At 35.6% G+C, this 17,228-nt stretch overlaps 1 protein-coding gene across 3 annotated transcripts in view; it reads left to right on the top strand.

Moving 5' to 3' along the window:
• The window catches only part of LOC132904630 (BAI1-associated protein 3), a 125,823-nt gene that overhangs the window by 38,944 nt on the left and 69,651 nt on the right, over positions 1 to 17,228 (top strand). For all 3 annotated transcript variants that reach the window (XM_060955285.1, XM_060955283.1, XM_060955284.1), the window contains exons 2-3: positions 7,966 to 8,582; positions 10,932 to 11,179. In XM_060955285.1, the coding sequence (XP_060811268.1) occupies positions 8,385 to 8,582; positions 10,932 to 11,179 (446 nt within the window). In that variant the 5' untranslated portion in view covers positions 7,966 to 8,384. The remainder of the gene's footprint in view (positions 1 to 7,965; positions 8,583 to 10,931; positions 11,180 to 17,228) is intronic.

Here is a 17,228-nt window from a genome sequence, read left to right as displayed (position 1 = left end):
ATATATCGTCGTTAGCATATTTGATTAAAAGATTTTGTTAATAGAATTAGAACGTCTAGAATCTAAATATCCAGGTAATAATGAAAATTATTAGCAGAACTAAGAGAGTATAAATTGAGCAAGTTACAAAGCCGAATTCCTTTTTTGGCTTCCTTATTGTTCTTATTTAATGCAAGGTCATCGACTTGGAGCTGATGAATTTGTATCGTATTGAAACGCTAATTATGTTCCTGTCCAGAAAACAAACGACTCGTTCGTTACATCGCACGATTTGTTAAACAGCGGCCGATAATTTCGACACAGTATCCGGACAAATGATTTGCAGCAGAATTAGACAAAATAGGATTACATCGGCATTAACTCCACCACGCAATCCCTTCGTCACGTTTATCCAAATTGAAGGTATCATTTTCACTGTTTGGTGGATTTCAGCTTAATGTAATTAGTAGACTAATAGGATAGGTTAGTTCCAAATATGATTCGTTGTTTAGAGAAAAAAGATGCGTTACAAACGAACGTTATACAGTGCCGATCAAATATTCATTTTCCAACAAATATTATATACAAACATTAAACATTAAACAGTGTCCAGCGATGCTACAAACTTAACGAATAATTATCTGCACGTACTTCGATCCATTTTTTAAATTTGTTACTCCAAATATTCATTTAATTTAACCGTATTTTCTGAATATTTACTTTTTGAAAATACATCAAAACCAATAGCAGTCACCTAATACGTTACGTTTTTAACGGGAATTACGATCGAGGAAGACCGGAGATATACAAACGGAATTGTATCGGAGAAAAGAGCCTTTAATCTACCCCAGAGATCGTTTTCCTGTCCCTTTTTCTCTTCTTCTTGTTTAGTGTTCCCTGTTGTGTGATAAATTTGTAAAACTCACGGCAGGATACACTTGGCAGGAAACGAGCTCCCGGGGCAATTATTGTTTTAGGATATCGCGAAAAGGAAGAAACGATGGGAATCGGAAGGGATGGGCGCCGTGTCGGTGAAAACGCCATTTTCATCGATGGTTCTGTGAAACTCTCTCGAAAGCAATTATCTTTGCAATCTTATTATCTCTGCTCGATATGACGATGCTCTGAAGTCGTACCATATTTCTCTCCTTTTCTTCCTTCTTTTTTCTTTCTCGCCCGATTTATGTAGATACATATACGTATATATAAATGTAATTTATCAATAATTAATATTCATATTGCATTGACAAAGCAAATGGCCACCGAGTAGGGAACCAACTGGAAATATTGTTAATTATCGTTAATTATAAAATTACTCTCTTACTGCGGCGTTCTATTTATCGAATTAACAAAATATTCCTACTTTTTATTGCACTATCTTCTATTTATTTGGTCGATGTTCGTTTTAAAGTAAACGCATTAACAGTTTTAAATGTGTGTATATTACATGTGTATGGATACTGTAAACGTATGTGTGCATGAATATTTTATTTAAGCGTTTAAGCGTTCGATAGTGAACGCGTCGTTCGAACGATGTACAATTTCATAGAACGTCACTCGAGTTTTATTTAATACCATTGGAAGACCTGAAACGAATTCATCCGAAAATCGGACAGCTCGAGTAACACGAATTGTCTAAAAATTGACGTAAACTCGAAAAAATATGACGTTGATCGCTAGTAAAAAAGTTCTGACAAAAGTTTGAATTAGAGATGTGGGTCGATAAGAAACAGACCCGACGGCGATGTGTTCCTGCACCAAACTTTATCTCTTCGTGTACTTTCGTTCCAACGAAACGAATCTAATTCCGCAATCTTTGCACCGATATATCATATTAACTCCGCTCGATTCGAATAAATTTAATTCAATGATTTCTTACTTTTCTTCGAAATAAATAGAATATAACGCGAATTGTTATAAAATATCGTATTCTACTCTTTAAGTCTTTAATCTCTTCGTATAAAATCACAATTACGTGTATTGATTATTTTAAAGCGTATAAAAGGTATAACAAATAACCTAGAAAACTAACTTTACGTGTAACTATCTACAACGAAACATTGTCGGATAACTCTACATCCCAGATGTATCTTTATCAATCGTTGCGAAATATCGATCCGTTTTATGCTCCAGTAATTATCGATACGTATATGCAGCATAATAAAGTAACAAACTTTCCTTCTAAATATTAACAAATTGTTAAGTTGTCAAGGATGGAACACGATAATGTCTCTGGTTCCCATTCCAGAGATCTAAATCTCTCGTTGGTGTTTATTAACGCGACTTAACTGTATATGAGAATCATTGGAGAAAGTTTTAATGAAGTTGACTCCGTTAAAGTCTGTATCCCACTCAATGATAAACAAATTACATTTCGTCGTTTGTTTCGCTCGCTGTCGACAGATTCGTTCAAAGTTTCCTTGATCCCTGTGGGAACACGCTTTTTTCTTTCGGCTAATGAAAGACAAAGTAGAACGCTTTTTTCCTTCTGTTACCATATTTTGTAGATTGTAGCGAAACTCGTTAAACTCAGTTCCACGTCGACCAGACGTTCGTTACTCCGACGCGAATTGCTCACGACTGATGTACGCGTCGAACGAGTAACATTTTTCGTTGTAAAAGGGGCAGAAGGGGTTGTAGTACGATAGATTTGGAACAATCTATAACTATTGCGTAGATATATGTTTTACGAAAAAAGTATAGGAAGTGTAAAACGTTTTTAAACATAAATTGAACGTTATCATTTATGAGTTACGTCGATGAATATCGTGACATGCGTATACAGTACAAGACCCGGTTGTTTGAATCCGTCGTGAGACGAACAGTTCAGGTAATAGTTGGCTTCTAGCTTTATTTAACATTAACAAATAAATAAATTAAATTTACATTTTTTCACAGCCAAAAAACACAAGTTTAAAAGAAAATTTAATTTCCTCCTGATCTCAAAAGAAGAGAATTTTCGTTTGTTGTATCCTCAGTTTTGTCTTATATTATAATATGAAATTGTATGAACGATTTTGTCAACCTTTGTTCCAATATTATGAAAAATTTGCAAAATTCCATTGAGATTATAATCGTTCACGACACCGTGTATTTAGACCAGCGCAGTTAATCGACAAAAGTTCGCTTAATCAGGCAATAATTGTTTGGTTTCAATGAGTGTCAAGAGAATATCTTGCTTATAGATTTTACGCTATTTTGGAAATCGTCTATTTAAGTTTTATTACTTTAGTTATTAAAGTATTCAGATTTCACAATCTTACAGTGATTCGGTGAAAATACCGCGAGATTACAACAGTTCAAATTGGATGTCACGATTCCGAGATTGCAAACGCGTTTTAAATTAGTCCCATAGTGAGTGCATGGTATCTTGAATATTGGAATTTCAGAAACAGTGAACTACCAAGAATAATGACAATTAAGTACTAGAAAATCTATAAAGAAATTAGTGTTTGCGATATATGTATCACAGTTTTTGTACCTAATACTTCAACTTGATAATATCGGTACGAGAATCTAAGGTCTATAGGATTTGGTCTCAAAATTCCACGTGACAAGGATGAATTTAGACCGAAGAAACCTAATGTGACATAGAAATTTCATAAATTTTACAGTTCATCAAGATTCTACAACTTCTTGGGGTCCTTAAGTGCTTTATAGCCCCTGAACTTCTCGAAATTTTGATCTTTGGAGTTATTAAAGTTCCATGAATCCTTAAAGTTCAAAGGCCTCCATGGTTTTGAATGTGTTTGTTAAGACTACTAGAAATTCTACAACATTTGAAATTACTGAAATTTCCATAAAGTTTTGCAATCTGCAGGAGTTTCGTGCCTTTTCGCAAAATATTGACTCATTTACTTACTTAATTACAGAGATTTCTCAACATAATTTTATTCCTTGCTGGAATTAAACATTTTATATTGATGAATCTTAGAGACTTTTTATAAATTTTATATTATAGACGTTGTAAATATTATGTTTCCGCTGCCAAAATTTTTGACTAGGCCGCATGTATCACGCAACGTTCTCTTTTAAATTTACAAATGTCCAAGTTCAAAAAGGGATCCATACGTTTCTTTCGTCCAGTCATTTAAAAATGAATTGCTCGAGAAAGGCTATAATTAATCATCGATACTCGACTGCAACGATATTCAAGGAGTTTCCAATGACGACTTAATTTTAACGCAAGTTGTTGTCAAGGGAGGCTCCTTTGTTAGCCTCGGAAAATCCCAAGAAACTAATATCCATGGGGTGCGGCGACATCGTAGACGATCTCGAAGCAGTATCGATTAAGGGGTTAATTAATCGCGGTCGTGGAGCGTCGACAGGATTGCGACACGCCACAAGAAGCACTCGTGGAACGCTCGTGGATTTCACCTCTCGATGTATTTGCGAAATTGTTCAGCGAATTTCGCGCGTAATGTGCGCGAAACCACCAATGAGAATAACGAAGATACGTTTGAAGAAGCTATAATCAAAAGTTGTTAACTTGTATAAATAACGTTCTAACGAATGTATAGAATGTTACGTAACAAACAGATCGGATAAGATTGTTTAAACATCGATGAAACTAATCAGTTTCATTTCAGTTTTCTTTTTTTAAGTCAAAAAGTAAGCTACTAACTCGATGGGTGTATAGAATGATATAAATGTTGGGGAATGTTTCATCTGAAAATTAGAAAAATGTTAATTAATTCTATTTCTGTTTTTAATAAGCTGAAAAATAAGGAAATTAAATTAAACGATTAATCAGCGAAGTAATTGAAGTTGCAATATCCTTTTTCTATATAGGTTTTAACGTTGCATCGGTTGGACAATGTGAGCAAAGAGAGAGAGAGAGAGAAAGAGATTTATTGGCTACATTTTGATAAATAACGTCATCTTCTTCCGAAAGATGCAAACGCTTGAAACTTGATTTTTATCACAGAAATTTTCACTTAAAGTTCCTTTGATCTGGTATTTGTTACGGGAGTAATTGTATTTGTGACATTTTAAAAGCGTGTTATTTTACATTTGATCATAGAAACTCGTAATATTTTTCCAGACTTCTTTCTAATTTTTCTATTTCTATTCCTATTTATATTTATCCAGATTGTTAATATCTATATCTGAAATAATATTTTAATATATCCTCTTTAATACTTACAATTCGATATTCGACACTTTATTCCAAGCTTTGCTGCGATATTATCAAGAGACTTGTAATAAGAATATTGAAATTTAATGAAATTATACGAATGAATGTAAGGTCATAACGTGGAACCTGTAGCACTCTTTGGTGTTATACACTCTATATTTCGTCACTTTTTACAAGAAGCATAACGCGTCCTCGCAAATGAAAAAGCAGGCGTTCAAATGTACATTGTTTGAATTCCGATAAATTTCAATTCGTTCGAAGTGAAATTCATTTAATGAACTCCATGATGGAGAACTGTAGTTTCACAATAATTGCAAGAATGTATTGATCCACGTATACGCGTATACCTATAGTAAATATTCTATAATCATATAATTCCCCACTGTTGCATAATAAATAATTTCCTGCGTTTAAGACGAGCGTTCTTTTTCCTTTTGTCTTATTTCAACCTTTAATTTGTTACTAAAAAGCCTAGAAATTTTGCGATACTTTATTACTTTCTATCGGAAGAAATTATAATCTAGTTCCATGTCAAAATTTGTCATTTTTCATTTCGCGTCAATACTGACGTAGAAAATCGATTTATTGACCAATCCAATTAATGAAATTCTGTTTCTCGCGTAACCGTGTAACGTTTCGAAACTCACAGTTCGTTCGTGTCAAGGTTTGACAAATTAAATAGACACGAAAACTTTGAAAAATGGTACGATAGTCGGTATTTTCTAAAAAAAAGTTGCAAGCTCCTTCGCGCTTTAAATTTATCATTTATTTTCCATTATAAGAACGAAACGCGATAAAAAGGAATTACAAAGAAAATTTACAAAGAAATAATTCAAATTATTATTAATCCAAACTTTCGTTTAAGCTTTCCTGTTTAATTGCTTTTATATTCCGCCGTTTCCTCGATATTCATTAGCTTTCGAACATCATTTATAATAGCAAATTTTGTGCCGATTATCAAAAGTAACATTGAAATAATTCTAAGCAACAATTCGAATTCTCAATATACAATGTTCATCGAACGATTCATTTTCTCCCATAAAATGCTTACGACCACCATTCGATCGAGTCATCGTTCGATAGCCATAACTAACGATCGATGTTTACCAGATTCACCGTCATTGCGTTCACGTATATCGACGAAACCGCAACGGAAATGTAACGGGTTGCCATTTCATTTGCCCAAACCTCTAAAAGCACATTCACCGTTCCTATTATCCAGCAACTTTCTACTAATATTTCGAACATTTCGAAGTGTCGCCAATTCGTCAACGCGTTACGACGTAAGACAAAGACGCGATTTATAAAAGCCTTCTTCACACTGCAAACACCCGTTTCGCAATCTCTGTACATGTCAATAACAAAATTGCACATTTTGAGTCGATCGAACGAATTTCGCGTTTCCGAAAACGGCGAAATTTGACGATCATGGATATCCGATCGCGAGAAAAACGAAGTCTTACGTAAGCAGGTATAATCGATACCTGTTTAAACAGTTTGTTTTAAAAATGTGAACTAAGTAAATAAGCAAGAAAGAGTGAACCAGCGAATCAAGACAACAACTACAAATTGCTGTTAAGTTCAGAATTAAGCGGAAGTTATATTGCGGTTTTAACATATGCGCATGTAGAACAGTTAATCTCTTACTTTATTACATCGAGTCACCCACTTACCATAGATTTTCATCTACTGCAGTCTTTGTAATAATGTTTAATTTGAATTGTAACTTTAATCTTAATTTGTAAGATCGAAGATTACTTCTAATCGATGTACCTACGTTTCAGCTGATGCAATAATTAAGACAGCTCTGACATTTAGTATTTAATGTAGTCTTATATGTAAACATTATATATATATATATATTTACATTATTCTTGATTTATTACGCCAGATCGAACGATAGCGATGCAACTTTAAATTTACATAAAAAAATCTGAGACACAAGTAGTCCGCATGTAACGTTCCTATTTTATTTTATGAACATCGTCATTTTCGTACAACGTGATCTCGGCAAGTTATTGAAAAAATATCAACCAATGGAAATTATCCCCTCATTCAGCGAGAGAAAATCGAAGCGCTTTTGTAAAACAATGTACATGAAAATTATTGAATTTCAAAATTCTTGCCAATCTTTAGTATTACAGTTACATGCATATCATTGCGTTCATATTTTATTTATTACATATTAATTTTATTTGTACCGATATTCCGAATTAAAATGTCATGCTGGTATAATTTTAACGTTAAAATCTGTAAAAACGCGAGACCTCGTTCCTATTGTTTGAATCGTCAAATTTTGTACGATATACGCATTAGTTTTTGATATCCTTGCCAATCTTTAGTATTATCGTTACATGCACATCATTGCGTTCATATTTTATTTATTACATATTAATTTTATTTGTACCGATATTCCGAATTAAAATGTCATGCTGGTATAATTTTAACGTTAAAATCTGTAAAAACGCCAGACCTCGTTCCTATTGTTTGAAACGTCAAATTTTGTACGATATACGTATTAGTTTTTGATATCCTTGCCAATCTTTAGTATTATCGTTACATGCACATCATTGCATTCATATTTTATTTATTATATATGAATTTTATTTGTACCGATATTCCGAATTAAAATGTCATGCTGGTATAATTTTAACGTTAAAATCTGTAAAAACGCGAGACCTCGTTCCTATTTGAAACGTCAAATTTTATACAATATACGTATTAGTTTTTGATATTCTTCAATTAATAAAATTCCACTCTTATATAACACGCACGGATTTTCGTACGATAAGAAGATTACCCATACAAAAATTCGTGAAATTTTTTTAATTTTCGTATTTTTCTTTCAGATGCGACAGATCCAGTACGGAAATAGGACACATAGCTCATCGATAGAAACGCGTTAAAGGATCGGTCGTTGGACGATGACTTAAGTTCGGCGCTCGAGGAACCGCAGCGATCGCAAAGAAGAAAGCAACAATATTGCAAATGGCTGTGGGGCAGAATCGATATCGTGACGCAAAGAACCGTGAAAGTTGCCGAGGTCGAGGTGCTTTCCTCCCCATATCACCGAGCCAATCCAGCGTGTGTCGCTTGGAGATCGATGCGTGCAAAGTTACCGCGAACTAAACGTCCTGAACGCCCTGAAGCCGTTGATCGGGAACACGGACGTGCCAGAAGGAAAACGATGACAATTGCCCCGATTCTCACGCGCCAGTGTTTCGTTTAGACTCTAGAGACAAGCTGATTTTTTCCACGCGTATCAACAATGAGCTTCTTTAACTCGTTGCAACAGTACGTGAGCGACAGCGTCGCGAATTTGAGCCTCAGCCCGAAGAGGTTCTCGTTCAGCCGCGAGGACTCCGCGACCAGCGCGTCAGGAAGAAGCGGCTCCACCGGAAGCGTCACGGGCACGACAAACACCAATTCCACCGCGCAGCAATCCACTCCTCATGGTTATCCTAAGGTGAGAAATTCGTTTGAAAACTTTATATTGCGAGAAATTGGAGAATAAGAAATTGGAGAACGGAGACCTTACAGTGCCTAGAAAAATTATTTTCCAATTAAGCGTTTTGTTATCAGGTAGTACATTTCATTTTCGTAGTTTCGTTTCTACACGGTATGAAATTTAGTATAAGACCTGATTAATTAGTACGTTTAAATGATATAATAAATACAACGGTGTGCCAATAATTTTTATAGTCACTGCTTCGGTAAAAAATCTTGTATTGAGATATTTTGAAAAATTAAGGCTCGTTTCAAAGGTATCACAGGTTTCAATGAAAGAATATGGAAAAATTATGTTCGTGCGAATTGTTTTCTGTGATAGATTATGTCCAGGGAAACTAAAACTCACGTAGAATTTTAGAATTCTTACGAGTTGAAATTCTTAAGAGAAATTTCTTGATTGGAATTTTTTTGGAACGAAATTCTCCGCTTTATTGCGCTATGTACGTACAGACACAAGCATGTGAATATGAAAATTCAAAACTCTCGTAAGAGAATATTCTTGGTTCCCTACAAAGTTGATATGATTATATGATATATAATAAACGTTCGATACATGTCAATGATATCATACCTGACTTTTGCGTGAACTGACCATTCGATAATGATTAATTATTAATCAACCCTTGGTAGCATAGTTTTATAGAACGATGGAAGCGTATGACAAAATGTTGTCGTATAATTAGAATAATAATTATGACAAAATTTCTTAGTGACTTTATTCGCTTTTCTCGCAATTATTCGAGTTCAAGGAATCTTTAATTTCAGAGCATTCTTTGTCACCTTGTATCCTTCAGAGGCAATCGGGTAGATTACATGTTCATCGGTCTGATCGAGCGAGAATCATAAACGTGTCGGGCAGTTGACTTTGTACTTGTACCCTTGTCATCTAATGCGGCCTCGTCGGAAAAACGAGGACGTCAAAACTTTTAATAAGCGCTGTGCTTCCGAATGACCGAGTCAGGTGGAAATATGGTAGAGTGTAATCGAACGGAGAGAGGTTTACGAGCAAACTTTTGCTTTTTTTATGCATTATTCAAATAAACTTGCTTGCGAGGTACGAACCGAATGCGTATTCGTATGTGAAGAAATAATCGTGATGTTAGGGACACGTGGTCTCTTCGCGTAAGCTATAATTGACGATAGTTATGTCAAACTATCAAAGTATAATTCCATTTCACTTATATTTCCAGACGATCAAACAAAGTCTTTACTAACACACTGCATCGAAATTTATTACGGTGGCATCATTGTTATTTATACGTAGCGATTTCATTCACCGTCTACTTTAACGCTCATCGTTCTCTCTATCTACTTGATTTCTATAATCTTTTTACGCCCTTTTCCCCCTGATATCTTTACCGACGTCATAAAAGAAAAAATATTTGACCACGATACATCGTTTCTCCATTTACCTTTCGTACCTAAATTAATTAATAAATCTTGTTGAATCTCATTAAGATAATTGCAATATTTAATACGCTCTAAAGATAGTCAGATTGGAAAAGGAAAAATAAGGCACAAACTACTTAGAGAAAGTTAATTTCGTGTCGTGACAATATCTCCTATCTGTAATCTAAATAACGGTTCGCTTTACTCGTCCAGAGTACCTTCTACAATATTCCAACATCCAATTTTAAATACTCGTTACATCAAAATTTTACCTTCAATAACATAGCCATCCGTCCCATATATAAACTACATTAACCTTTCCACAGTATCCAACTATAATGTTTAAACCACCTAATTTCCACTCGATTATCCTTGCCGCACGCAAACCGCATCTTTCCCAACTCCATAAACCACGTCGTCCGCACAAGCTTCGTAAAAAGACTTGAGAAACAACCAGGCACACGATTGTCGCACGATTCTCTCTGTTTACTCATTCCGCTTCGTTCGAAATGTCTTGATGAACATACGAACACATTCTAATATCCAGTACCTATAAACCTAGCGATAAAGAATTTTTTGCAGGTTATAAATATCGTAATTTGTTAGCCATCTAAGGCTCAGACTACAGATACATAGTCTGCCTATTTAACGTTTGCAGAACTATCGTCACTGCAAATGTTGTATCTGTCAGTGCCAAGTCTGAAGCTTCCGCTGTTAAACGGTACACACTTGGACTTCGTGTTTTCCGATATCATCTCCTATTAATATCCAGAAACTAGATAAAGACACATAAAACGACCATCGCGTCGACTATCTTGTCCTTGGAGACGGATAAACGCAGTTCGCTCGTAATTTCTACGTTAAAGGCAGCCGAGTCGACGACTAATTACACCTCGATCTCTGTTCACCGATTCAGGTGGTGCCTCCACCGGGAGCGGCGACGAGTTCTCACGGGCGGTCGTTGTCGGCGCGCAGACGGACCCTCGAGTGCACTTCCGCCCCCGGCCTGACAGTGCACCCCGCCGCCGGAAGCGCATCGGGCAGCACGTCGCCCCGCAGGGCTGGCTCTTTTCGAAGGAGCACCGGTTCCGGCGATCGACCGCCTTTGAAGTTCTGCCGAAGGAGACCCTCCTGGCCGGAAGTCGACATACAAGCCACTTCCGGGTAAGTAGACCCATTCCAACAGATCTGCAAGGTATTTGACGCGATTGGCATGTTTCCGAGATCTCTTAACGCGCAGTACTTGCCACTCGAATGGATAAACGGTTTTTTCGGAGAATGTTGGAGGAGTTGTGAGCGATAGAAGATCGTGCATGACGAAGGAGTCGTAGAACGGAAAAGTGATTTTGGAAGTTCCTTTCAGCGCAAGCTTTTATTATTAACGTATATGTTGTTAAATTTAAGGCTTTTTATCGCGAAAGGAAATCTTCGACTTGGATTAGTAATTAGCAGATAGACTTAAACGAAGCTAGTTAGAATAATACAATTAAATAATTAAGCAAAAAAATGTGTAACGTAAGCTCCTCGTTCTCAGTGAAGGTAAAACAGGTTGAACTTGCGCACGTATCTTTCACACGCTTCAGTATACGAGCATCCACAGATTTCCTGTTTTTATATTTTACGCTCTTGATGAAAGATTTTTTTTTTATAAAACGTTAAAAAGATACAGACGTTGGTAGATCGTAACGTATGTGCAAACGATGGAAGAATAATATAACGAAGGTATTGCAAAGTGAAATCAAAGCTGCGCAAAGGCTTTGAAGCTTCACTTTACCTTCATTTTCTGCCGTATCGCGAGAAGATCGACGTGAAATTCCTGTTGATGAAACAGTTTATAATTTCAATGAGTTAAAAGAAACATTTGAAAATTTCATATGAAACGAGCCAGTCGATATTAGCTGTCGCGTATGTTGCAACCTTTCATTTCGAAAGCACAGCTAATAGGAGAAAGTTTATTAATTTTAATGCGTAGCAATTAATCCCAAGGAAGGATTCGCCAGAGAGTTGTATGCTTCTGTTACAAACTACGCATTGATAGTCTAATCTGTTTGTCCCTAAGTTCCACTAAGCTTTCCAATTAACCATACTTAATCCTGTTTGCCTAAGGTCACTTTAATTAACTGAAATGACGACGAATGCTATACCACGTACCTACGCTGCGCAGGAATCCGAAAGCAGAATTCACGAATGATATTTGCCAGTGTTTCAACTTAGTACACGCTACGATAACGTCAAAGTTATTGTTATCCGCTTTCGAAACGATAAAATCGCTGAACGAAAGTAGATAACGTGAAAGAAACGTTCGTAAATCTCGAGTCTCGTCGATCGTTAAACAAATATGTATGCAATCGCGACGAAACATTTACACGTTGAAATATCGTCTACGTAATGGTTAATAAATCCATTTTTATGTGGGATTTTCACATCGCGAAACCTTCATGAATATTTCACTTGCATATTCATATACGTACATTGTTGTCCTTACGTTATGCGATTCGTTCGCTTCCACGATAATTCCTTTCTTTTTATGTGTTTTTATTCGCATTTATTTTATTCGATTCCTCTTTTTTCGCGGGTTACTCGAGAATATGAGTTTTTGTTCGGAGAGGCGTTTCATAGGTGCGATATTTCGGGATTATCAATTTTTAACGAACGAATCAGCCACCACGATGGCGTCGAATTCCAACGTTCGGTAACAAATATTTGCCGAGCAAATATTTTGATCGGCGCTAGAAACAAATAGACAACAACAGAAAGTTTATAGGATTAACGAAAAATGTAACGTTCAAGCACGTGGTTAAAAACAGTTCGTTTATTCTTCCCTCGCTTTTTTGAAAATGATCGCATCGCGGCGATTTAATCGATCACTTTAAAAGTATTACAATCTTTAGTAGTTTTATTAAAAATAAGGACGTTGAATGTTATGTTTTTCTCAGTAATAAATTAAACGATAATTAATCAGTAAAAAAGAAAAACACGTATTATCGGGTTTAAAGCGTTTAAAGGGATTAAAATATACATTTGGATTAAAAATTTCATTGAATCGTTGATAATTGAACGAATCGAAGATATTTATTTTAGACAATTTTTACTTCAAGCACAATGTACGTACATAGAAGGAACAACCATAAATAACAACGTATGATCACTGGTTTAAACAAACAGCAAAGAAAAGTAAGGTAAACCACTTTAAGTGAAATAGGACAGCTTATGGTCAAACAAACGTATGTCTCTTAACAGCTGACGTACATGTCACCTTAACTTTGCGTAAATCATTAATTCTGGCTGTTAGCGAACAGCACGATTCTGCAAACGTATAAATTTAAAGAATATTCAGAAATTTGTGTAGTATCCGTTTTAACAGGCGAACATATCTTCTTTTTAGTTAACAATGGGCAGTCTCTATGAACAAATTATCGGGCTATCGTTTGAAAGAAAAGTATCGACGTTTCCATCCACCAGTTTTTAAGGATATATGTGTACGTGAGATTTTATACGGTAACTACGAAGAACGAATTAATTGGTAGAACGTAGGGGAGGAAGAGTGGCAAAGGAGAATCAAATCCGATCATCGATTTCGATGATAAGTGGATAATGTGCACGAGAGATTTTAATGAGTTCCGAGGAAGCAGATGGGGCATCTTCGAGATCGAGCATCGAACGTCGATGAAATCAAGTTTCCAAAGAGCTATCGCGTCGTAATCGTGTGTAATCGAACGTTTATAATCGAGCTTGTTGGAGAGCAATTTACGATTTGTACGAGAAAGCGAGCTATCGATGAAAATATTTTAATAAGGACAAAATCAAATCGAACGCGTTTACGATATTTTAAATATTAGATGAACGTATTTGATCGTTCGATGTGTCGAATAATATGCGATCTGTTTACTATCAAAAGCTTGAAATTTATTTAAATGTATTTACTTTCCATTTTCCGAGGATAAGATGTAATTAAAACTTTTAGTAGGAAAATATTTGTATCGAACTATGCTGTTTAATATTTTTCTTTCTTATCGCGAAATATCCTTTTACTTCTTAAAGTCGATCGAAGGATAGTATTTTTTACTAATTTTAAGTATTATCACTTTTTATAATAAATGATTTATATACACGAGCTAAGAAATTCTTAAATTGCGTACAACAAAGTTACTGGGCTATTTAAATAATTTATACTCGATAAACTTCCGTCGATTAGAGTATAGTCGATGGTAACTAGGTTACTTTCGAGTGCCCGAAGCTTAACTTTACTCGATATATCTCTCTATCACGGGATCATAATCCGTGAATTCAAAGCTTCCCGATGCTCGATTTAATTCTAAAATATCTGGCATCTCGAAGAAGATTTCAAACCATTTTGAAAACATCATCGCTGCACCTGCTACCAAAATCTCGAACTTTGTTCCGAATGCATCAATTATTTCATGGAATTTCTGAAATTTTGACCTTTTGAGAACTCGTATTCTAATTTTAGTAATTATCGCTACACTAAAATATTAAAAATATTAAAAAGATATAGTAATTATCATATTTGTAGCAATAACAATAATAATAAGTGTCGAAGACTATCATTAATAGGCGAAAAAATCTGATTTATTTGAAATTTACGAATAAAAATTCGAAATTAAATTCCCACATCGTACATGATGAAATCACTGGAAGAGTGACATTAATAAACGATCCTAAAGAGAATTAATGCACAGTTGAACAATCTTATACTCTAGGAGAAGTATCTCCATTAAATTTTTAAATAAATGTACACCATCGTTTGTATGATTTATGGGTTTTTCTCCTGCAACGATTAATCGCAGGTAAAAGGCAAAACAAAAATTTAAGATTTCTATCGCGTATTTTCGGTTCTGTGCTCGCACAAACCTTACCACGATTTATCCAAATGTACTGCTTGAAGCCATTTTACTTACCTGTTTCAATTCTTCGGAATTGCAGTTACAATTGCTTTGTTCGCAAAAATTACGGTCAATTAGATTCGTTCACTTCCATCTGGAGAGAAAAAACGTACATCGTAATTGTGGACTAATAATATGTAGTTTTAAACCAATTGTTTGGCATATACAATTATATAATAGTCAAATTACATCGACTAGACTGCGAGTTTTTACGAAAATTCGTATTTTTATGAACACAGCCACAGAAATAAAACTTAAATCTCGTTAGAGTTGAAACGATAGATGTAAATACCAGTGGAAGACTTCCAATAAAATTAAAAGACGAAATTCTGTTAATTCTGACGCATCATTTACGCCGGAGACTTTTAGCTTTTTCATCGTCATTCGTCATTTTCGGCTAGAGATTTCATCGCCTTTAGAAATTTTTAGAGATTTGATAAATTTATTTATTTGTTACTCTTTTACTACCATTTTTTTTTCAATCATAGCAATCATTCGCCATCGTAGCTCTATTTTGCGACAGCTCTGTTAAAGGTCTAAGGTCTAAGGTCATCGATAGCGCGTAGACAAAAGAATGCGTCGATGACAGACCATAAGCGCTACTATACACGTGCGACGTTGGTTTCGACAGTTGTTTTAGTCTCAGGGTAACGTTGCTAGGGAGAGGATCTGGATCGGCTTAAATTGTATTTCACATTTTGTACTTTATTACTCACAATATATATACTTTCAATACCTTACAATTTACCCACGCATTTCTTTAATTCCGCATACACCGAATAATCTTAACAAGCTCTAATTTAAAGATTCAAGTAAAATATTCTAGCTCTTACTCTTTTTCACTGTATTCGACGTAATAATTTATTATTAATCTTCCCTCGCTAAGAAAAAGTCAAACAAAGACTCGTTTCATCCTTTAGATATCATCACACAAATACTTTGCTTGATTACTTCATCGTATTACGTACATCCTGTAATATCCGTAAACATCCGCGATGTAATAACTATAGCGCGATAAATAAAAAAAGAAAAAAAAAGAAATCTAATAAAACGATACACAGGTTTCTAACTTCCGGATCGCGTAGAATTATTGAGAAGTAACTCGATTAGGGGATTGCTTCCAAAGTAACAGAAACAAAGAATGACAGGCGAGGTACTCCGCGTTTCTCCGAGTCTCCCATAAAAACAGAGGAAGGAAGTTGAAAAACGCCGAAGAAGATTCTTTGTGCGACTGATTCGCCTCGATGTACAACCGTAACAGCAAAGTCGAGAGGACACGTCGCTGGTCGAAGTTGCCAGTCCTGGGTTACATGAAATATTTCTGGAGAGAACGCGCCGGTATGCACTTTCGTCCTTGCGATCTTCGAGATGCGTATCCAACGAGGACTGGCGGCCATTCGACCGATGCAAATATAGAGAAATTCGCGATGTCTGTCGAAACTGGGCAACACACAACGTCGCCGTGGAATAAAACTTGAAATTGCGATATGAATTTCGATAAAACGAAAGTTTGCCTGCCCTGTGCTTTCCGACCGGGTTTAGCGAATTTGCATACGAAAATAGTTACAGAGGCTAGGGAATAGGTGATTTTTATTTTTATTATTATTATGGCAAGCGTCTGTGCAGAAGAATATTAAGCTTAATAACGTGCAAGATAAGTTTAATATTTTCTTTGTATCACCCGTTAGTGATTTTTTATTAGGGATCTTTTGCTGTGATTTCAAAGAATATTCAAAGTAGGATAATGTTTCTTTTCTCTACGTAATTGGACATTGGTATTTATGTTCCATTAAAGACGACAGAGCGAATGTTTCTCCTTACTTACAAAGGCGCTCGATAAAACATTGAATTTTGTTTCGAAGGATGAGCAAACATTGGAATGTTCTGACCTATCGTTTATTTTCATTATTAGATAAACTATTTCCGTTTTCCTCTTAATCGCGACAATACAGCCTTAGACGCTTGACCGAGACATCAATCTGACCGTTAATACCTAAAAATACGGCAAAGTCACGTCAAGTAACGCGAACCTCATCTACAAACAAGAACCAAATAATAAATTCCCGACAGAAGGTTGGAAGTAAACTAACAAGGAATAAATAAAAAGAAATAGGAAAAGGTCAATTATACGCTTCGAGCGAAACTTTCGAATTATCCCCTACGAATCCTCGTGCAATCTTGTTGATTTCTTAATTAAACCGAAGGGCAAATTGGAACGCAGCTGAGCGAGCGACGAGACGACGATCGTCGAACCGATACAAGAGAAGACGTCTCTATCGTCTTCGTCGCTGGTAGCTTTGTTTTCTCGT

The sequence above is a fragment of the Bombus pascuorum genome, chromosome 2, assembly GCF_905332965.1.
Source record: "Bombus pascuorum chromosome 2, iyBomPasc1.1, whole genome shotgun sequence".
Taxonomy (NCBI): domain Eukaryota; kingdom Metazoa; phylum Arthropoda; class Insecta; order Hymenoptera; family Apidae; genus Bombus; species Bombus pascuorum.
The sequence above is the reverse complement of the archived record's forward strand: the minus strand, read 5'-3'. Positions and strand labels throughout refer to the sequence as shown.